The 22,530-nt window shown below is 37.2% G+C and overlaps 2 protein-coding genes across 2 annotated transcripts in view; one reads left to right on the top strand and one right to left on the bottom strand.

The window, feature by feature from the left end:
• Nucleotides 1-63: 63 nt before the first annotated feature.
• Nucleotides 64-2,714, top strand: LOC113236014 (AN1-type zinc finger protein 1-like). The gene is made up of 3 exons (XM_026471942.1): nt 64-492; nt 1,287-1,389; nt 2,139-2,714. The coding sequence occupies exons 1-3, from the start codon at nt 209-211 to the stop codon at nt 2,664-2,666; spliced, it is 915 nt and encodes a 304-aa protein (XP_026327727.1). The 5' UTR covers nt 64-208; the 3' UTR covers nt 2,667-2,714.
• A 2,062-nt stretch (nt 2,715-4,776) lies between these two features.
• LOC113235980 (lutropin-choriogonadotropic hormone receptor-like) overlaps nt 4,777-22,530 on the bottom strand; it is a 36,936-nt gene continuing 19,182 nt past the window's right edge. Inside the window, exons 6-14 of the mRNA XM_026471904.1 lie at nt 20,886-20,969; nt 19,146-19,211; nt 13,445-13,513; nt 12,221-12,295; nt 9,619-9,736; nt 7,931-8,047; nt 7,220-7,341; nt 6,110-6,277; nt 4,777-5,860 (exon numbers count right to left, since the gene is read on the bottom strand). Of these exons, the coding sequence (XP_026327689.1) occupies nt 4,777-5,860; nt 6,110-6,277; nt 7,220-7,341; nt 7,931-8,047; nt 9,619-9,736; nt 12,221-12,295; nt 13,445-13,513; nt 19,146-19,211; nt 20,886-20,969 (1,903 nt within the window). The remainder of the gene's footprint in view (nt 5,861-6,109; nt 6,278-7,219; nt 7,342-7,930; nt 8,048-9,618; nt 9,737-12,220; nt 12,296-13,444; nt 13,514-19,145; nt 19,212-20,885; nt 20,970-22,530) is intronic.

The following is a 22,530-nucleotide window of genomic DNA, read 5'->3' as shown; positions in this document are numbered from 1 at the left end:
TGCATAATCACCTTAGTGTTCAATTTCTTTAAAGAGAAACTTATTCATAACCGCAGAAGTATCTCAAGTAATGTTTAATTTCATACCAATATTTCTTTGGATGAGTTTTTATGTAAATTCTCCATTAGTTATATATTTTTTGTAGATAACCTCTAAACAGCTAATTGAGGATTTTAAAGTGTGAAATACTAAACGAAGAGTTTTAAAAATGGAATTTCCGGATCTCGGTGAACACTGCCAGTTAGAAAATTGCAACGCAATCGACTTTCTACCTCTTCAATGCAAGTGCGGGAAAGTTTTTTGTCGAACACATTTCACGGAACATTGTGTATCGGGGACTTGCGAAATGGCGCCAAAAGCAAAAGAGATAAATCTAGAGAATACTGATAAGATTTACAAATGCTCTCAGAAAGCTTGCCGAAAAGGAAATCTACATGAAATGCTGTGTGTTAAATGCGGGAAACATTATTGTATTGAACATCGGTTTCATGCGTAAGTACAAGACACATTTAAGTTTATGTTCGTTTTTTATATTTATAGTTAATAACTAAGTTGTATGTCTATGTAAGTGTATGTTTTTAAGTTGAAGACTGAAAACTTTTTCACAAAATTTACTTCTTGATTGACCCCTCTATTATTATCATTGACTTACAATTATATGGACGTCGGGTCCGCGCTAAAAAGTGTCCGCACTTGTAAGGCGCTAAAATCGTATACAGAGCGCGACACTCCGCTTTAGTCTTCATTTGTTCTACGGACAGCGCGATACTGCGATGACATAACAATTTAAATTTCGAATAGGTTGACTTGGGACATTTTTTTCGTGGTTTTTGTATTAGACCCGTCGTCCATTTATTTGTAAGTCAATGATTATTATACACAAATTTTACTACTCATTGGTATGAAAGTCACCACATAAAGGTCATTCGACCACTGACACAAACAACACCATGTCTTTCTTAGCTGCTTGTAAGTAAACTTTTTCTGGCTGGTGTATTGTGATTCCACATCTATAACCATTGTGATGGGCCTTGCTAATGGCGTAGTCCGCCATAATTTTTATATGATTTTTACAAAACTACCATACATAGTCATTTTTACTTTTGGCGAAATCATTGATTATTTCAATGGAGCCATAACATTTAAAAGAAGAAGAACTATTGTGACACCTTAATTATCTTTCAATTGTTAACATAAACATACAAAATATGCCCAAGTTGATGTGAATTTGGGAAAAGGATTTTTCATTCATATATATAAATATATGTTGTTATTTCCTATTTTAGTTCATGTCCTGAAATTGATGATGAAACCATGGCTGCGAAAATAGAGCAATTTGAGGCTCCTAGGCGACAGTTTAAGGAGGCAAACAAACATCTACAAGATAAGGTTTGTAAATTTATTTCACGCTGTCAGTTTATAACTAATAAGATTTTGAAAAAGGAAGAGACTGAAAAAAAAAGTTTTAAAAAGTCCCCTAGTTTGCTACCCTTAGAGAACCAGTATTGAGATATCCTCTTTCCAATGAAAAAAGAATCATCAAAATCGATTCACAAATGTGAGTTATCACCAATGGTCGGAAAAAGGTGTTTCACATATCGCACATGACAACTAACATAGTATTATCTCAAAATTGCTTTAGGTTATATTAATATTATCTATTTAATTTCAAAGCGACAGTGTTGTCTGTCACTTTGAAATTAAATCATATACGAATGACATACAAAAATAGCAAAATTTTGGAAACAAATTATTAATATTACATTGCAATTTTAGGATAAAATATAACGCACTTTTTGAGATATGTTATATAAATACTATGTAAGTTGTCAAGTGCGATATATAGATACATGTATAGATATAGCTACAAGGAGCGACATAGTGTTGTTATTGTTGTTAGTGTTGTCTATACATGTATCTATGTATGTGGAGCACCTTTTTCCGACCATTGGTTATCACGTAACATACATACATAAAAATACTATTGAAATGAGAATATCCTCCTTTTTTTAAGTCAGTTAAAAAAGAAGAAGATATAAAACTTTCCTGACTGGGCAAGCAAGTGTGGTGACATAATGACTGCTTAATTTTACATTAATAGCGTTTTTTGCTCATAAAAACTAAACTCCAATTTACAGATAACAGAAAACATCCGCAAAGCATTACAATCATCGGCAAAAGTGAAAACTGCAGCCAAAATTCATCTTATGAGAATAAAACAAAAGGCAATCGGTCCCAAATCTATACCCGTTAAAGACAGAGTATACTTTGCAATTGGCAAACCTAACAACATGGAGGCAAAATCTGTTAAAATCATTAAAGATGTCAACAATATTGATTATATTGAATCATTAACTTTAGATCCCGATTTAAAAGACACTGTACCGGTCTTTATAAGCTCTCAGTGGACTCTAGGACGGTCTATAGACAGCATTTGTGATTCTTGTAACATAAAAAATGAAAATAATAAACAAGGGGACGTTAAATTAAGAATATTCCGTCAGTTGGATGGGTATTGCATAAGTCCATTAAAAATGGATGTGGAGTTAAGTGAGTTGATAAAGCAAGAAATATTACTGGAAGGTGATAAAATTATTGTTGAATATATTGCTACCAGTGTGTTAAGTACTTTGGAAGACAGTGCTCAGATATTTTTAATATCATGATAAGAATGTGTTTCTATTTAGAATTATTGATTGAATAATATTTCGACTCATCCATAGAACAAAGTCCTATGTGCAGGACTGCTTATTCTCAGAACATTGTAGTGTTCGGTGTTTTTCGCTGTGGATATCAGATCGATCGTTGTTCGATTTTATATTTCCGAAACGAAATAAGGTAAATACTCTAAAAAAACGCCTATAGCTAGGCCTTGGTTTGAATAATGATATTACATATTTATATGTATTTTCGCTGTATAATCACATCGGACTCTGTTCTTCGGATGAGTCGTTTTATATCAGTGTAAAATAATTTTATATTTATTTAGTATATTCATAAATAATTTTATTTAGCTGGTGTTTTATTTATAATCAAGTGTATAGGGCTTTTTGACATATCGCACTGCTAATACAATAGTGTTGTAACTCAAAATATGTGAAATTCAAGATTATAGTATTAACAATTAAAATAAATCTACTTAACTCAAAATGAGACAAACTTTTTGCGAACTAGTTCTGGATAAAACAGTCTTAATAAATAAGTTTCTAAAAAATATTAAGTTATTTTTTTCTTTTTATTTGGCAAGTCGGGAATTATTTAGATGTCTGTAATCATTGACTTACAATTATATGGACGTCGGGTCCGCGCTAAAAAGTGTCCGCACTTGTAAGGCGCTAAAATCGTATACAGAGCGCTATCTCCGCTTTAGTCTTAAATTGTTCTACTGACAGCGCGATACTGCGATGACATTACAATTTAAATTTCGAATAGGTTGACTTGGGACATTTTTTTCGTGGTTTTTGTATTAGACCCGTCGTCCATTTATTTGTAAGTCAATGTCTGTAATAAATAAACTTTGTCCTATACATACATATTAATAATATTTCGCTGGAAGGGAGTAATTCGTTTTTCAGCGATTCTAAAATACACTTTTTGAATTTATACACTATTGTATTAACAGTGCGATATATTTTTTTTAGCAAAGTTAAAAGTTTGTTTCTATTTTCCCCGTGTGTGTACGTTACTTTGTGGTAGGTGTTAGACACGCGCCCCGATTGCAATATCGTGCAGCGGCGGCATGAAATCGGCGTGGATTTTTCAAGTCTTTAAAAAGACAGTCTTAGTAAATGAAACTATTGTGCCGGATTTTTTTTTTCTATTTGATTTTAAATCCGGAAAAATCTTTTCATTTCCTATGTGTAACAATCGCGAAAACCTAAGAACTCGATAAACAGTCTTAGTATTCGTTTTTATATGATACAAAATGACGGAACTAACAAGCCGTGTATGTAACTCACATAGTAACGTGAGTTACATACACATAGTAACGTGAGTTACATACACATAGTAACGTGAGTTACATACACATAGTAACGTGAGTTACATACACATAGTAACGTGAGTTACATACACCACTTGGCGGTAGAAGTAGGTACTTTCCAAAGTTTATAATCTCGACTAGTATTTTTACAGGTAAGAAGCGTATACCTTTAATTCGTGAAAGTAGCAATTATTTTTAATACACACTTCTGGAAAATCTGCTCCCTTCATGCTGAACAAAGTGGCGACAAGCCATCCTGACGTCAGAATGGCTGGTCAATTATTGTTTTTAATTTTTCAGAATATATCAAAGGTAGCAATTATTTAGAAAAGGTAGCAAAGAGTAGCAATAAGGTAGCAATTCTTGAATATACATTCAGTGCCAGATGCTACAAGCGACCAGCCATCCTGACGGTCACTAATAAATTTACCAAAAACAAACTGTTAAGTTTTCGTTGTCTTGTGTTTGTGGTCTGTATTTGGTAGTAAGGTAAGCTCAAACGTGCACGCGTCCTCCGCGACGACTCCCACCTCTGTCCTGCGTAGAGTTATTACCGTTTAGAGCGATCTATTTAAATCTATTAATATCTACATGCTACCTACCTACTCTGCTTTTATAAGCAGAGTAGGTAGGTAGCATGTAGATATTAATAGATTTAAATATATAAACCCTGTATAAGCAGAGTAGGACAATTTCTACAGCTAGTAAAAGAGATCGGGTAATAAAAGAAAGTATTGTATAAATATCCTATAATAATATCATCAATATAATTACAGCTACTTATTCTAAAACATTTAAAGCATTGCTTCTCCATTCTTGCTAATCTGCGATTGTTCTCTTTGATACTCCACCAACGGGAGCAACGCGGGGGCAGAGGGGTTTGTTTGCGCGGTGGGGGGCGGAGTGGCTGCTAATTTATATTTCTGAACCAGCCAGTTGCACATGTCAGTTCGCGCGATCAGCTTTATTAAGTCACTTCTGTACTGTTTTGTCAGTATAGCGTATAGGAACGGGTTCGCGCAAGCGTTCAGTGGATAGAAGAACACCAACAAAACTTTCCCGTGACTGACATCTACAAGAGGTGCGCCCGCCAACGCAGTCACGCCAAAAAACGCAACTGGCGCCCAACACATCAAATCTGTGCCTATAAGTAATGCCATTTTATTCGCTATTTTCCTCTCGGCTGCTGCCGCTGATCCTCTCCCACCATACTTTTCACAGCCCACTCCCAAAGATCTGTAAATCTGCACATAGCAGATTACTATCAACACCCAAGCCACAGCGGTGGTCATGAACAATGATCCCTGATATACTTTAACTCCAATGTTATCGCTCTCTACTGGCAGACAAATTGACGTTGAAGAATAATCTGAAACGCCAATCAAAGGCAACCCTGCCATTAGTATTGAAAATAACCAACCCCCGATCATTATTTTTACAGCAGCCATACGAGATATTCGTCTCTCCAAATAAATTGCATACTTTATGGCGAACAATCTGTCGAACGTTACTATAGTTAGCGTGAATACTGACAATTGTCCAGAGAAAACAGACAAGAATCCAGCTATTTTACAGCCCACACCGTATTGCCAATCGAAAGCGTAATTAAAGAACTCTCCGAACGATTTTAGATCTACAACGGCTAATATAAAAAGGTAAATTCCTGTACAGAGATCTGAGAATGCAAGATGGCACATAAGGAATCTAGCAACATTGAGTTCAGAATGATTGGTTAGCAGAACTACTAAAACAGCGATATTGCCGACGACAGAAGCACTTATGACAATCCACACGCAGATCCGTAGCCATGTCCATCCCATAACATCTTCGCAGGGGTTTAACGCGTCTGGTACGGGTGTGCAATTTATTTTCGGGCGCCTGAAAAAGCAGATTCACATTGATAAATGCCAAGAAATTTGTGATATTTGTTTATAATAGTAGCTAATATTTCAACGATTTTAGAAAGAACTACCAGTTAGGCTCTAGACAAACAGACTGCACTCCGACTGCAAATTTGCAGTTTGAATGCACGATAGTGCAGTCGGTGTGCAATTGGCGTGCAGTTCCAATTTAACAGTTGAATGCAGTACAAAGTACGTAGTCTTGAAAGTACCCTTGTGTACTTACTTGCCAGTAATCGTACAATCTGCCACAGAATAGACGTTAGTGCTGTTAACAGCGCTCTCGAGGAAATTGTCATCCGCGTAATCAGGGTATTGGAAGTCGTATTCTTCGGAAGATTCTGAAGGAGAACCTTCAACTGTAGTCGCTATATCTTCTGCATTGTAGCGTTGACTGAAATGAGACCAAACCCAATTATATAGGTACTATTCCATCCTGTTAACCTTCTGCGTCGGTGAAGAAATTTATTGGTTAGTAAGTTCATCATAACTTAAATTAGGTGAGGAACTTGAATAGAGTATGTAGAACTCAGGATGTTTTCGTTTTCTTCCGTATTTACTATTTTTGCTTGCAACATTATTTGAAGCATTAAATCGATACCTCCAATGAACACTTCGCAAATTTAATTTTTGGACCTTGTTCTGTTTTTATGTTGTTTTTTGTTTCTTTATCACAAAATTCGTTTTTTGTTTGTTTTCGAAATGTTTTTTGATTTTTTTTCCACAAAATTCTAAATTTAAATAATAAATATATAAATATAACAGAAAATGTCCAAAGACATAAAGTCGGCGTCGTAGGTTAATTAGAGTTATCGAAATATTGTAGAACAGGGATGCACAGACCGCGGCCCGCCGGTGAAATACTGGTGGCCCGCCGACAGCAAAATAATACTCTCGTACATTCTTTTCGTACAAACTTTTTCAATACTAAATAATAATAAAACAAAAAATCGAAACCGCCTTGCAAATGAAAGTTTGGAAGCAGTTTTACGTGTTGCTACAAGTAAATTTGAGCCAAATATAAAAAAGATTGTAAGCACTATGCAGTGCCACGCTTCAAATTAATAAATTATTTTTCAATTTTAATACATTATTATCAATTCTTTATTGTCTTTAATTACCTATACTTCTGACGGCCCGCCATCAATTCATGATTTGCCCGAGTGGCCCCTAGTCTTAATAAGTCTGTGCATCCTTGTTGTAGAAGGTACCTACCTATGTCGTCCCAATAATGTAGCTTCAACTATTATTTTTGTTTGTATTGGGTATCTAGTCACTTATTATTAGATAAAATACCTGCTATCAAATTGAATATCTCATATAATATTGATTTTACCTGACTTCAGTTCCATGTTTGTAATATGATATTGCCCTAATAGGCTCTAAAGAACGTCGTTGTCGTTTCAACATCGCAACGCGCTGGCTTTCTTTCATCTTTTCATTGTTTTTTTCACATGCCTGAAAAAATTACTCTTTTTGTTTAAAGCAGCGTTCGAAGTGATAATTATTTTTGATAATGATCACGACACTTATGTTAATTATCACGATAATTATCTTGAGAAATATGTGTGTCCATGTATGCGAGACGTATCCATACGTGTCAAATATCAACCTCAAAAAAGTCTCAAACCAAATCGTTTTCCCAAAGAATTTTCTGAAATATTTCGTTTTCTCACTGTTTGTCACTTTAGTCCAAAAATAAGATGATAAAACTATGAATTAGCTTGGATAAGTATCGGAAATACCTCGAATAATTATGAAAAAATATATAATTATGACCCTGGTCTAAAGTGACATTTTTCCTTCTTTGCGTGACTATTGAACGCACCGAAAGGCGTTGGGCCCATAACCAAAAACAAAATACACGAGTATTTGTGATAGAATATTAATTACTTCTTTGTCATAGCAAATCTAAAGTGTTTCCTAGTACGTGACACATTTCGTTAAATTGTTTTATTACTTTAGTTGAAATGTATTTCAAGGGGTGATATAATGGCTGGCTGGAATTATACACATTCAAGCGTTGACGGTTCTAAATATTACTTACCTCTTTCATCATTTTATATTTCTCAATGTAATGTTCATGTCCCTCTGGGTCATGGATTTCTGGGTAGTTGAACGCACAGCAATGGAAGTGATGTGTTAAAATTGCCGTCTGCAGGTTCTGGAAGAAGAAATATGAAAAGAACTATTATATCCATTGACTAACAAATAAATGGACGACGGGTCTAATACAAAAACCACGAAAAAAATGTCCCAAGTCAACCTATTTAAACGTAGTGACATGTAAAGGAATATGAAAAAGCTAAAACGTTGAATTTAAATTGTAATGTCATCGCAGTACTGTCTAATTTTGCTTGCTTCGCTGTCAGTCGAACAAACGAAGACTAAAGCCCGAATGACGCTCTGTATACGATTTTAACGCCCTATAAGTTCGGACACTTTTTAGCGCGGACCCGACGTCCATAGAATTGTAAGTCAATGATTATATCCAACTAAATTACTTATGTCGTTCATTTTTTCTTTGAGTTATATTACTCTACCTACTCTTAGGTACCTACTATTATTTAATAGCAGTAGAGCTCCTTATGAAGTAAGTCTATGTATTTCGTCCAGGCAAGTAGGTACTTTTTTTTGTACACAGTAAAATGCATTGATAACTCTCCTCCGTGGACCCACCCGTCGAGTAAAGCTCGCCCGATAGATCCTCGGAGGCCTACCCACTAAAAACCTGTGTATACATCCTCTCTCACCGGTGCCGGTTCGTGGGACCCCGGTAAGATTCGCCACTCGCCCCGGCGATCGGCTCTTTCCGCGGACGCAGGCAATTAGGTACTGCTGCTTTACCTATTTCTTCCGCCAAACAGTAATGAGCACGCCTTGTTCGTCTAAACCGTGGGTCGTTTGAAATCATAAATCCTCCTCCCGATCCTTATTCATTTCTTTTTGATCGGTTCCGCAGCAACTATATTTTATATATTTTAAGACTTTCGTGGTTATTCACTAAAAGATTATCACTAGTATCAGGTTTCTTACCACGGTATGTTCTTTTTATTTTCCCGATATTTCGGAACGATTGCACGCTCCATGGTCACGGGTTGACTGGTTGGGTTGAGTCAACCCGTGACCATGGAGCGTGCAACCGTTCCGAAATATCAGGAAAATTAAAAAAAAAGTAATACCGTAATCTATTACAACTGTATACATTTCGAGTTCTTAGGTTTTCGCGATTGTTACATATAGGAAATGAAACTATTTTTTCTCACGGTTGACTGTCAACCGTGACCATGGGACCTGTAAAGGGCCCGAAACGTCGGTTTGTATGAAAAAACAAATATACGCGATTTAAATCCGGAAAAATAGTTTCATTTCCTACTGTATACATTATTACGAATGTGAAGGTGGGTAACGAGGTTCTGACGACCTCTACAATGCGAATATATTTTTACTGGTTGGAGCTATATGCATCTATAAGTCTCGCATTACTGCTCTGTTTTTATTGCCTGAGGAACTGCGTAAACAACACGTTGATCCCTTGAACCTGGCGCCAAGATAGTGAACAAACCGAAACGGCGGCAGAAATAGGTAAGGTGGCAGTACCTACTTCCCTCAACGAACTCTTTCACAACGAGGTCTACTGCTACTAAAAATTACTTATTGCATGAAATTTCCCTCAAAATTTACACTTAGTTTGATTTTATTTAATTTTATGTTTTTAAATTAAACATTGCTAACCTGCATATTGTAAGTAGACGGAATGTATTTCAACGAAGGCGTGTTTTCAATTCTGAGTATCTCCAGAGTTTCAAGACCAGCTTTTGGCAGCGTTGTTATGGCTGTATTTGATAGATCTCTGCGAAGAAAAGGTATTTATACAATTCAATGGTTTCCAATAATAGCGACCTATCCAAAGCACCTTATTCATAAGGAAACTTATAAACAAGGCGGTCAATAATTGTCACGTGGTTATTTTAACTAATGGAAGCTCAGTGTCATTGGTTACCATTGATCTGTGTACCGTTTAGGTTCTCGGGTTTCTCTCAGATAAAAGTTTAAGGAAACTGGTATCATGACTTTGGTATCACAGTACATTTACTCAAATATTTTTTGTATTCCCGTAAAAATATACATAATTTCGTTAAGAAAGAAGATATCTATAGTATTAACCTTAGAACTAAGGCCAAACTCATGGTACCACGATTTCGTTCAACTAAGGTAAACGATTATTTTATGAGGAACTGTATACGTTTTTACAATAAGATCCCGGAGCATATATTAAGGTTACCAGTTTTACACTATAAGTTGCGCAATATAAGTTTCCGGAATGAATAAGAAAAAAATACTATAAATGGTCAGAAATGAATTTATTATTTGTCAAAATATTCCCCGTTAGCGTTAATGCACTTTTTCATACGAATGAACCAATTTTGAAAACATTTATGCCACTCTTCCGTGACAATCTCTGAAACATATTTTTCATACTCTTCGACAGGCTCTTCAAGGTGATGAAAATCTTTGACCGCGTAACTGGTTCTTAATTTTTGGAAATAAATAAAATTCACAAGGTGCTTGATCGGGACTGTACGCGGGATGGCTTATAAGGTCAACGTTGTTCACCTTCAAAAATTCATTTGTCTGTCTGGCCGTGTGAGAACTGGCATTTTCGTGGTGCAAGATGATACGGTGTCTACGGTTATTTTTACGAAGTTTGTCAATTACTTCCGGAAAACATATGGTTGTCTACCAATCACTATTCACGGTACAAAGATTCTTCAAAGCAACGTAGCCACGTGTGCAGTTTTATTAAAAAAAGAAGCAATCATCCGCTCAGAGGCATTTTGCACGCGCGCCACTTTGGTTGGTTTGGGCTCATCTCGAAAGACCCATGCGCTCGATTGCTGCTTTGTTTTGGGATCGTAACTATAAATCCATTTTTCCTCACCTGTTACTATGTCCTACACCAAATTTGACGCCCCTTTGTCGAATCTGGTAAGCATGACATTGCACCAAGTGACGCGATTTGTTTTTTGTGCCTCAGTCACATTGTGTGGGATCCACCGAGAGCACAGCTTTTTCACACCCAAATGTTTGTGTAGTATTGATTGTATAAATGACTCATGCCTATGCCTAAAGATGCCCGAATCTCATGGTACGTCACATGCCTGTCTGTTTTGATCACACGGCGCATAGCATCGATGTTTTTGTTGTTTACAACAGTGGACGGGCGACCATCACGAAATTCGTCACTGAGATTCACACGACCGCGTTTGAATTCTGCAAACCAGCTATAAATAGTCGTCTTGCATGGTGCTTCATCGCCAAAAGCAGTTTGAAGCCGAGCGAAGCTCCGCTAAGCTGTTAAGTTACACTTAAAGTTGTAGAAAATCATACTACGAAAATTTTCACGAGTTAAATCCATGGAGATGTAGACAACCAATTTCTAAAATGACGCCACTATGTAAAAACAAATGACAGTCTGATGAAACAAACTGTGTTCTACAGCCAAAGAGTCCCATTTTGAAATGCTGTAATTACTTTTTAAATATTGTTTTTGTAAGTGGCCAGTTCCGGAAACTTGTAGTGCGCCCTATGTAAAAGTATTTTAATTGAAAAATCATATTACAAAATTGTAAACTATCTATGTGTTAGATAATGATGTATGGAAAGACAACGTGAGTCTAAATTCCACACAAATATGATTCAAACTGTATATTATATAAGAAACTCTAGGGATTGCTCTTTTCAAATAAACTTATACGCTACACAGGGTGTAAATTTGAGACGGGGCAGCAAGGCCAGCCATCTTCATCGTTGTAGTTACAGGAAAACGGTTCTAGAAGACTATCCATGAATTTTGAAGATATTTTGATTGGCATTCACAGATTTTGGAAAAATGGTACAGTCAGCAGATAAAAGGCAATTTTTACAAAACTTTTTTTTTGTGCCATTCGATCCGGTCTCTGTTAAGGATCAAAAGTCTACATGGGACCAACTGAGGTAAGAGTACTCGAAATGTCAGAAATCGCAAAAACTTTTTACCATACATTTTGTAGGGACATACATATTTAGTAATCAGTTATTAGAGGTAGTTAAGGAAACTAACAAATTGACAACGTATTGATGAGTTTTATTCTTCGATTAAGGCACAATAGCACTATCCTATTCCACTTTAAACTAGATTTCACAAAATAATTGAAAGTTAAAATAAAAACGACACTTTTCCTTCCAAAAGGTCCAGAGCGAATCTAATGATTTCTGGTCTTAATTTCAGTATTTTTTCCAAAATGACGACGACTGAAATGCGCGTACAACTTGTCAACCTTTAAATTTTACTTACAACTGTTTTAAGAAGATTATGCCAGCAAAAGCGTGCTCGTCGAGTATTTTCAACTTCTCGTTACCTCGGAAACTTCTGAAAAAAAGTTTTGCATTGATTATTATTGCATATTTTTTTATTGGATTTACGTGACGGAATCTTATCATCTCCCATCACTTTATGGCTTCGGTTTAGTTGCATTGGTGCTCCTTGTAAGAGTTGGTCCAGGGAAATACTAACACCTTACCTATTTCTTACCTATAATATGGGCTTTACTGCGTTCCGGTTTTGAAGGGTAAGGGGGCTCCGGTTTTGTGGGTCAAATTACAGGCACATTAAGGGACTAACGGACGCAGAGGCTTTTTGTGACTTAAAGCTCTGAGTGGTACTGCAACTGTCGAACAGGCGTGACACTACTACGTGTTCGTCCTGTCTGGACACAGATCACCTCTAAAATGAGGGTTTAGGCCACAGTTTTCAGCGCTGTCCCACGTTCCCAAGGGTTACGGAATCTTCTTCGATAGACAGGGTTTATCACGATGTATTCCGTCATCGTTAGCGAAAGTTACCTTTGCTACTAAAAGTACAACACACAAATATAAATGTACTACGTTACGATATAAACCATTGACCTCACAATTGAGAACTAACCATTCTCCCATTCTCTTATTAAGGCGCTTTTTCACTACTGGTGAATTGAAATTTATATGGAAAAAATACATATCTCTCCTAGCTCATATTCGATGAAAATGGTGAGGATATGACGAGGAGTTGGTGTAATATTGAATCGTGTCGTTGCTGCCTACGTAGAGTTAATTAACTCTGCTACGGAAACACGTCTCACTCGACATCCAGCTAAAGCACGCGATGGGTATTAATATCAATCGTGAGCTTGTGGGATACGATTTAAGATTAAAAAAAAGATGGCTTTCCTCTTCGTTAACATATTGATATATTGATAATTAAGGAGTGCGTAGTCGGTTCTTAAAATAGATTTTTTAAATTTATCAAGTAAATGTTACTCTGTTGGTTTTTCAATATTTTTTATTTTATTATCCACAAATTCAGCAGCTATTAATGGCAATCACTGATGTAAGTAGACCAGGGAGATTTCAATTCTCGTCTCGTCTCGTCTCGTTGGTGGAAAAGCACCTTAAGTCTAGTTTTATTTTACGACAAATAAGAATGCAAAAAGGATTTAAATGCCTTGTCCCTGGGATCGATTATTAATAACAGAATACTCACAACTTACTAATATTTGCTTGTTTAAAAGCATGCGCTGGTACTTCCTCAATCAAATTTAGATTTAGCGACCTGAAACAAACCAAAACTGTTCATTTGTAACAAGTATTATACGCAGACCAGAAACTCAAAGACCTTGCCACAGATACAAAAAAATGGCGGATTTTAATTCAAATTCATATCTTTATTTCGGTCAAAATATCGATATAGTCTTAGTAACAAAATACTTACAAACTATGTTAATAAAAAATCCTCTAAACATTGACGTATACCCGCACCCATTGATATAATTTGAGCTCATCGTTCGTATCGGCCACTGTACGAAGAAAGCCATTGGCGCTGCCCCGCACTCTGCGCATTAGAGACGCTACCCGCTTCCGCAAAATGGCACTAAAGCCTCGGTAAACAGTCCCGAAGCGCTACAGTAGCCTGGCAACCTCAACAGCACTCTGAGAGCGTCATTACACTGGACGCACAGGGCGCGATACGCTTTCTGTATACACTTGACCCATAAGCTGCACGTGTAAAAAGATTGGCAAAATGCTTTAAAAAGCGTGAGCTTTACGTTTCTTGTGCAACGTGCAAACCTGCGGGCGAGGGTGTTGCACCTTACTGCCAACGCCCTGCGCTCCCTGTCAATGTCCATGTCGTCAGACAGGCTCTCCATCACCCAGTGTCCTAGGTACTTAAAATGCGAGACCCGACAATGACAATGAAATGTATTTGCAAAGGTGAACGAACGAAACATTTCAAACGCAAACATCGCGTTGCGAGCAGGAAACTTATATTATACTAAACTAGAGTTTACACTTAGAATTTCATGTGGTTGCTTCATTTCAAAAAGTAACTGAAATCAACAAACGAAACTAAAATTAAAACCATCTCTTCTACAGCGCGTCTGCGGCGTGTATGCGCCGCAATGACAAATGACAAAGCCGCACGTGTATCAAACGACGTTTTTTTAATACATTTGCAAAAAAACTACATTGAAAAGTAAAATAAAACAGTATATAGAAAAAAACTCATTTTATTTCTTTGTCTGATAACGCGTAATATTCACGTCCGGTCATTATTAATACTCAATCAGTCATCTTTATGGAAAATATTTTGGTATTTGTAACCCGTTGTTTTATAAAACACCTATGCCATTTAAACAAATAAGATGTTTCTAAGTAAATATAAGTTTTGATGACGAATGACTTACGTCACAAAGCACATAAATATTAAATAAATATACAACCTCCTGAGTTCTATGTTTAAGACTTGAAACAACAGTAAAGTAAAAAAAATGGAAAAATAAAAAGCACTAGTGCGAAAAATCCAACTTTCGGCACGATTTGTAATACGAAAAATACCACGTTTTGAGCAACTGTATTAAAAAGGTCATTGTGGGCTTAGTGGCAGCAGTCTAATGACCTTTTATAAAGGACTCCTTTTCAGCCACCATCATTAATATAACAAAAAGAAAAACTATTGATAAATATTTTAAAAATACAATTTATTTACTCATAGACATACATTGATATCTTATTTAATATCAACTAAAAAACAAACACACACTTATATCTGCCAGTGCCAATGAGCTTTAAATCGCAAGGATCTGAGAGATAATGCCACTGCGCCTGTCAACCTGAGACATAAGTCTCAAGTGCCTGCAATTTCACCAACTTCTTTCACGTCCTTCTCTAGCATCAAATTGTTCATACATGTCATTTTAACTTGGCCTTTTTAAAAATTTTCTAAATTTGAATGAGACATGAACGAGGTCAATCTTTCCTCGAGTTTCCCATTAATGAAGTTAATCTGTTTAGTCTGTTATACCAATTTAGTCATTAAAACCGTATCGTAGATAAAAATTAAGAGATAGTTCAATGTTATCATTGTTGGATTAGCCACTTATTGTAGTAATTAACTTCGTGCATATTTGATAGTATTAGACACATTATTTAATTAGTCGAAAAAGCAGTATATCTCTGATAATAACTAAGTCACACTTTTACTTACGTATACTAACCGAGGTAACTTTAATATCGATTTACAGTACAGCTCTTTGTGACAGAGTTCGTTCAGGAATAAGTACATAAATAAGTGGTATTATCTATTCTTTGCCGCCAAGCCATGTAAGCATTACTTCGTTTCGGTTTTTAAGGGTAAGGGAGCTGGTGAAATTACAGGTACTTCGGACTTGTCAACTTACGTCCCAGAGTGACGGGCGCAGTGGCAGTGCCCTTCAGATCTTTGTGATTTAAAGCACTGAGTGACAATGCAACAGTTATGGGTAGCGTGTAGCTTACCATCAGCCGACTTGTTCGTCAATAAATAACGCACACACTCAACATAGCCCCACACTAGGGAAACCCTGTGTCGCGGGTGCCATGGACACACACACACATAGACAACCACAAATTACACCCAAACTCACGAGAGAAATAAATGTAAGCCATACAAACATTTCTCCCGGCCCGGGAATCGAACCTGGGACCTCTGCGTGGCAGTCCGGCATGGTAACCGTTCGGCCACTGAGGCAGTTAAAAAAATACCCGTGTAACCAGGAGCGCTCAAATTTTTTATCCGGTCCTGGGGTTTTAGTTCCGTTCTCCGTCCGACAACTGTCCGAAACAAATGAGGATCATAAATGATGATCTGGTCGAGTATTACTTATTTGACAGTAATTGTTTCGGAGTTTCGGGCGGATGTCGGATGGAGAATGGGACTGGACTCCCTGTACACCGATCTATGGAAAAAATCATCATCATTATCACTCAGCCATACGACACCCACTGCTGGGCATAGGCCTCCCCAACGATCTCCACGGCGATCAGTCCTGTGCTGCTCGCATCGTCGATTGTCGGTCCTGGTCGGGGGCCTACCCACTGAGCGTCGTCCGGTGCGCGATCGCCATTGAAGGACCTTTCCGCCTCAACGGCCATCGGTTCTCCTAGCTATGTGCCCCGCCCACTGCCACTTCAGCTGAGCAATTCCTAGAGCTATGTCGGTTACCTTAGTTCTATCACGTAGGGAAATACCGAGCATCACTCTCTCCATTGCCCGCTGAGTAACCTTAAGCCTTCTTATGAGGCCCATAGTGAGGGACCACGTTTCTGATCCATACGTGATCACTGGCAACAGACACTGGTCAAAGACTTTCGTCTTGAGACACTGAGGTAATTTGGACGCAAAGATTTTTGTAGTTTCCCGAACGCTGCCCATCCGAGCTGGATTCGACGAGAGATCTCTTTCTCAAAGCTGGACTTACCTAACTGGACTGTCTGCCCCAGGTATACATAATGGTCAACAACTTCGAGTGTAATACTCCCAATTTTAACAGGAGCGGGTACAACACGGACATACGACATGATCTTCGTCTTGTCCATATTCATCTTAAGACCCACTCTTTAGGAAACGCCACTGAGATATTCGAGCCTTGTATTCAGGTCTCCCAAGGTCTCAGCCATAAGAACTATATCATCGGCAAATCGAAGGCGAGTTAGATACTCGCCATTGACGTTGATGCCAAGTCCTTTCCAGTCCAGAAGTTTGAAAATATCCTCCAACGCAGCAGTGAACAGTTTCGGAGATATCACATCTCCCTGTCTCACGCCTCGTTGCAGTTGGATAGGATTAGAGCTCTGATCCTGTAATCGGACTGACATAGTGGCGTTTTCGTATAAGTACCTTAACACCTCGATATACCTATAGTCTACATGGCACCTTTGGAAATGCTGCAGCACCGCCCAGGTCTTGATCGAATCAAAGGCCTTCTCATAGTCCATAAATGCTAAGCAAAGTGGCCGGTTATACTCCTCGGTCTTCTGTATAACCTGCCGCAGCGTATCGATGTGGTCAATGGTACTACAACCCTTTCGGAAACTGGGTTTTTCGGAAGGTTGGAAGTCGTCAAACCTGCAAGCGAGACGATTCGTGATAATTCTCGAAAATAACTTATAGATATGGCTCAGAAGCGAGATTCAAGAGTGTTTTATCATTCTTTTTGAAGAACAGGACGACCTCGCTTCTGCCCCATGCGTTCGGCGTTTGATCTTCGACGATGACAGCATTGAAAAGCTTCTGAAGGACTTTAGGTATCGGCTTGCCGCCTGCTGTCAGAAGTTCTTGAGTTGTTTGAGAGTCATACTAATCTCATACAGGCTGACTGCCAGGATGTCTTCGGTATAATGTCAGGTAAACTTGGATCTTTAGCCTCGCTTTCAACAGATGCTTTCGTAGAGTATAGCTGTCGATAGAAACTCTCTGTCTCCTTCAGGTTTTCAGGCTTAGATGAAATGATGCTACCGTCATCAGTTTTCAGCTTCGTCAGTTGGCTTTGCCCAATAGACAGATCTCTCGCGAATACCTTGGAGCCTTTATTCCGCTCATTGTTTGTTGATATGATAAAGCAATCTCATTTTTCACTTTACCGTCCGCACTCATCCAGGTCTATTTTCGAGTAGGAGATTTCCTGAAAAAGGTGTTAATCATAGAGAGGGTCTCCTTTTCCATGAAATCAACCAACATCCGGCGTTCCGTTGTCCAAATTGGCCCACTCTCAGCTCATCACCGCAACGCTTTCCCAACTTTGCAATGAAGTTCCCCATCAAAACCATGTACCCTAGTGGGTTTTGTAGCTATGCATGGCTTTTGAGATCTCCTACATCGCCTCTATTTCGTCATCTGGGTGTGAATTCGTCATTGAAAAAACATCAACATTTACTGCGTAAGCGAGAATCGAAGGATTCCGTCCGACGTTGTCATTTGTTGCACAAACCTTGCTACGCAACACCATGTTAATGCTTTTAAAATTTTTTATCTTAATCGGCTCTATGTTTACATATATACTCCCCGATACACCATTCGAGCCACCTTGAATTCGCATTCTTAAGGAGCTACAAAACGAAAATATTGTAATCATCGAAGAAAAAGTTTGTTTTTTATAAATTCAAATTTTCAATTGCAATTTCTTATAGAAATGAAATTTAGTTCGCCATTATTTTCAAAATTCTTAAAGTACTTTTATCTGTCAAATAAATATAATTTCATGAAAAGTTTCAAAAAAAAGAAAGTCGTATTTTGCTAATTAAAATAGTCGCTACTCAAACGCTATAATTCCTTATTGGTTAAATTGGCCTAAAAGTGCAACAAAGCCATGATTCTTTATTAAAAAAATGTTTGGTTAAAATTTATGCGGCACTTGGCCAGGTGTGAATACACCTATCTCTTTGGTTTTTGTTTTATAGCGTTTGTTTGGCTTTCGACTAAATCTTAGAGTATGTGTATACTCTAATATACAATAAATGGATTAAAATTTATTTAAAAAATTGCGTTGTCGTTATGGTTAACAGAATATACATTAAATATTGGATCTGTTTCATTATTTTATTTAGTCGTACAAAAAGTATTGTATGCAATCATTACATAATTAGGTCTTAAAATATCGTACCTATTACTTAGGCCACATTATGCAACGATTGCGTAAAATACTATTGATCAATCAAAGATTCTTTAAACTTAGGGCATGAAAATGCAAGGTGACTCGAATTATGTGTCCGGGTCCGGGAGTGCATAAAATTAAACACGAAATGATAAAACTACACCAATAGAAATAAAACTTGTTCACAAAGCGAATTTAAGGCATTAGTAACACACACAAGACAAGCGTAGAAAACGAAATAAGAAATAGCATACTCGTGTGTACCTAAGGACTTACACTTGATCCGCGTTTAGGCGTAGAGCATGTTTCGGCAAATGACGTATGTGGTTGCCTTCAAAATCCCTGAAATAAGAGATAAGTTTTTTATCTACGTTGTTTCACTTGCGCAAAATAAGAGCGATGGCCACTCGATGTGTTGCGCCGGCGGCGGATTTCTCACAGATGGCGCTACGGTAAAAAAGTCGTTAAAAACCATAAACAAAGATATGCAACAAGCACATAGAAAACTTCGTAAGGTCCGCTGGTACTTTCCGGGGCTTAGTTGGCATAGCATCTAACACGGTTTGCTAGAAGACGCTGGTTAGAATCCAGCCGGATCGAAGGAATGTTTTTCTAAGCGTTCGATCTTGTATTAATAATTATAACAAACTAGTGGAGTAATTTCACGAAAAAGTAATTGAATATCATAGTAGTAAAACACTTTGAATTTCAATAAACTTAACAAAATTACAATTATTAAAACGACATCTCTAATCAGCTGCTGGCAGCTGTAAAGGTACCTTGGTTGAGTGAAGAAATAGATTTCTCACGGAGGGCGTTAATTAGAGATGAAACGGATATCCGGTAACTATCCGGTATCCTAGCCTATCTGGCCTATTTTTACTATCCGGCCGGATACCGGATAGTAGACCAGTATCCGGCAACTTAAACACTTTATATTATAGGATATTTAAAAACTTTTAAACATCCGGTACACACCGGATGTTTAAAACTGAGCAAAACTAATCAGTAACGCCAAATAAATTAATTTATTAATTAAAGATGATAGTAATAGAACATGCAGCAACTACAGGATCGTTGACAATCTGTTCATTACTTGTATCTGAAAGAACTATGAAATTAGTAATAACGTTATCTGTATAATTTAATATACTCAAATTTCAATAAAGGCAAATTATAGTGGATGAAGACCAGTTTTTCTGCGTTAAGTGGTTAAAGTTGGTGATATTTATTTTCATAAATTGATCCAACTTTGCCATTTTTTTATATTGATAACATTTTTCTGTTATGTATTTGTTTGTATTATCGAATAAATTAATCGTTTTTACAAAAAAACATCATTGTGAAATTGCAATCATTGTGTTGCAAAAAGTGAAAGTGCAATCGTTCACTAATTAATCAATCACAGTGATGCGCGATGTAAACTGGTCGCGACACGTTTACGGCAGTGAGTCAGATATCCGGCGGCCGGACATCCGGCTATCCTACCTTGGTGCTTACCGAGTTATCCGGAATCCGGTATCCGGCCAAACCACTATCCGTTTCATCTCTAGCGTTAATTACAACTATTCAGTTGTTTAGATGTCTAATACCGTGGACCAATAATTGAAGCGGACTGCTAATCTCTATACTATACAGATTCCGTCTTATATCTAGATGGCGTTTGTCGATAGACTGGAAGCGCACCCCTCATGGAAGAATGGCATAAGTGGAATAATGTCAAACATGTTTCTTGCTCCATGAGATACAGAAAAATATAACCCACATCTTCACCAATTGGAGTCTAATGGAGCAATAAACATGTTTGACGTAATTCCACTTTTGCCATTCTTCCATGAGGGGTGCCGTATATTATGTAAATGTGGATGTCAATTAATTCATCATTAAATATGAAATTTAATAGTAAATTTTTTCCTCTTCAAATTAATAATTATAACTGAATATTTGCTTTCATAAAAGTCCTAATAAAAAACATCTATGTTAAAATTTGTATAAATAAATTAAGCATGAACTCACACACGCTGCAATATGCAGCCCTTGCATGACTTGTGAACGTGGCTTAGGTCTGGTACCACCGTTAATCCTGACGTTAGCACCACGCTGCAACCAACACGAAAACAGATTTATTGCAAAGAATATGGCAATATATCATAATAATAATAATAACGCACACACTCAACGTATCCCCGCAATAGGGAAACCCTGTGTGTTATGGACACACATATAGACCACCACAAATTACACCCAAACTCACGAGAGAAATAAATGTAGGCCATACAAATATTTCTCCCGGCCCGGGAATCGAATATGGGACCTCTGCGTGGCAGTCCGACATGGTAACCGTTCGGCCACAGAGGCTCTAATCAATTTAAGTAATAGATTCAGGCGTTACTTTGCGGAAGTCCATGTTCATAAAAATGGAAGAAAATTAATTTGCTACTCCGCGAACCCAATGAACGTCAAATCGTGCAAAATGGGTGCGCTTGTGTTGAACATTTTTTCATGCAGTTAATTATCCCACCCTCCCTCCGCATAAGCCATGGTAATGAGAAGAAAAAAAAGCCCGAGGGTTTTATTTCGGGCATTATAGTCAAATTTGGTAAATTTTCCCGATCGGTCTACTTTCCCGAGCGGTCTACTTTCCCGATAGGTCTAATATAATGATGCGTCTACTTAGATAATCTCAGTAAGTACTAAAAAAACCAGCCGGCATGCAATCATACTGTTTACGTGCATATGTGATGAAAAAATTAACATTCCTACAATCATATTTTTATTAAAAATAATTATAAACATTAATTCGAGAAATAAAAATAGACTCGCTGTTCTTGACAGCCGTCTTCACAAAGTCAATTTAAGGGGCAATGTGTAACGCTTCAAAATTAAGATTTCAGTTGATATTCAAAATTTGCCATTTACGTCATATAAAACTATAGTGAAACAATATTTATAACGAGCAACCTCTAGAGCTTCTTATTCATTCTTCTCTATTACCTACCTATGAAATAAAGATCATTTGACTTTGACAGAGAAATAAAATCATTCCGAGGCATTGACTTACAATTATATGGACGTCGGGTCCGCGCTAAAAAGTGTCCGCACTTGTAAGGCGCTAAAATCGTATACAGAGCGCGACACTCCGCTTTAGTCTTCATTTGTTCTACGGACAGCGCGATACTGCGATGATATAACAATTTAAATTTCGAATAGGTTGACTTGGGACATTTTTTTCGTGGTTTTTGTATTAGACCCGTCGTCCATTTATTTGTAAGTCAATGTTCCGAGGTCAAGATTATCCATAACACTCAGTCCGGAAACAGTGAAACAATGTTCGTTCCCAAATTATTTATGGATAAGGTCAAAATCGTAACTTTTCGTTACAAATTCACAAAATAAATTTCTTTTTTTTTTATAATATATAAGTCTGGTGTTCAAGAGTAAGAATGCTGATGAAAGTACAAGCACAGGGGACTTGTCAATTTATGTCACAGGATGACGGGCGCAGTGGCAATAATAATATTAATAAAATAATTTATCTACACACATATCATAAACCCTCTATGACGTGTTCAAAAATCGCAAATTACAACCAGTATAAAGATAAACTATTTTGTTAAAACAAATTTCTTATCTGTGAAAATGTTGTTATTGCATCAAATTC

Source organism: Hyposmocoma kahamanoa, unplaced genomic scaffold, assembly GCF_003589595.1.
Source record: "Hyposmocoma kahamanoa isolate Upper Pololo Valley unplaced genomic scaffold, ASM358959v1 88, whole genome shotgun sequence".
Taxonomy (NCBI): Eukaryota; Metazoa; Arthropoda; class Insecta; order Lepidoptera; family Cosmopterigidae; genus Hyposmocoma; species Hyposmocoma kahamanoa.
This window is presented reverse-complemented; position numbering and strand designations above follow the sequence as displayed.

What these genes read in the sequence shown, in the direction of transcription:
- LOC113236014 (XM_026471942.1), top strand. Translation starts at nt 209, where the DNA reads ATGGAATTTCCGGATCTCGGTGAACACTGCCAGTTAGAAAATTGCAAC. An exon ending in ATTGAACATCGGTTTCATGC is followed by an intron (nt 493 to 1,286) that starts GTAAGTACAAGA and finishes TTCCTATTTTAG; the next exon opens with TTCATGTCCTGAAATTGATG. An exon ending in ACAAACATCTACAAGATAAG is followed by an intron (nt 1,390 to 2,138) that starts GTTTGTAAATTT and finishes TCCAATTTACAG; the next exon opens with ATAACAGAAAACATCCGCAA.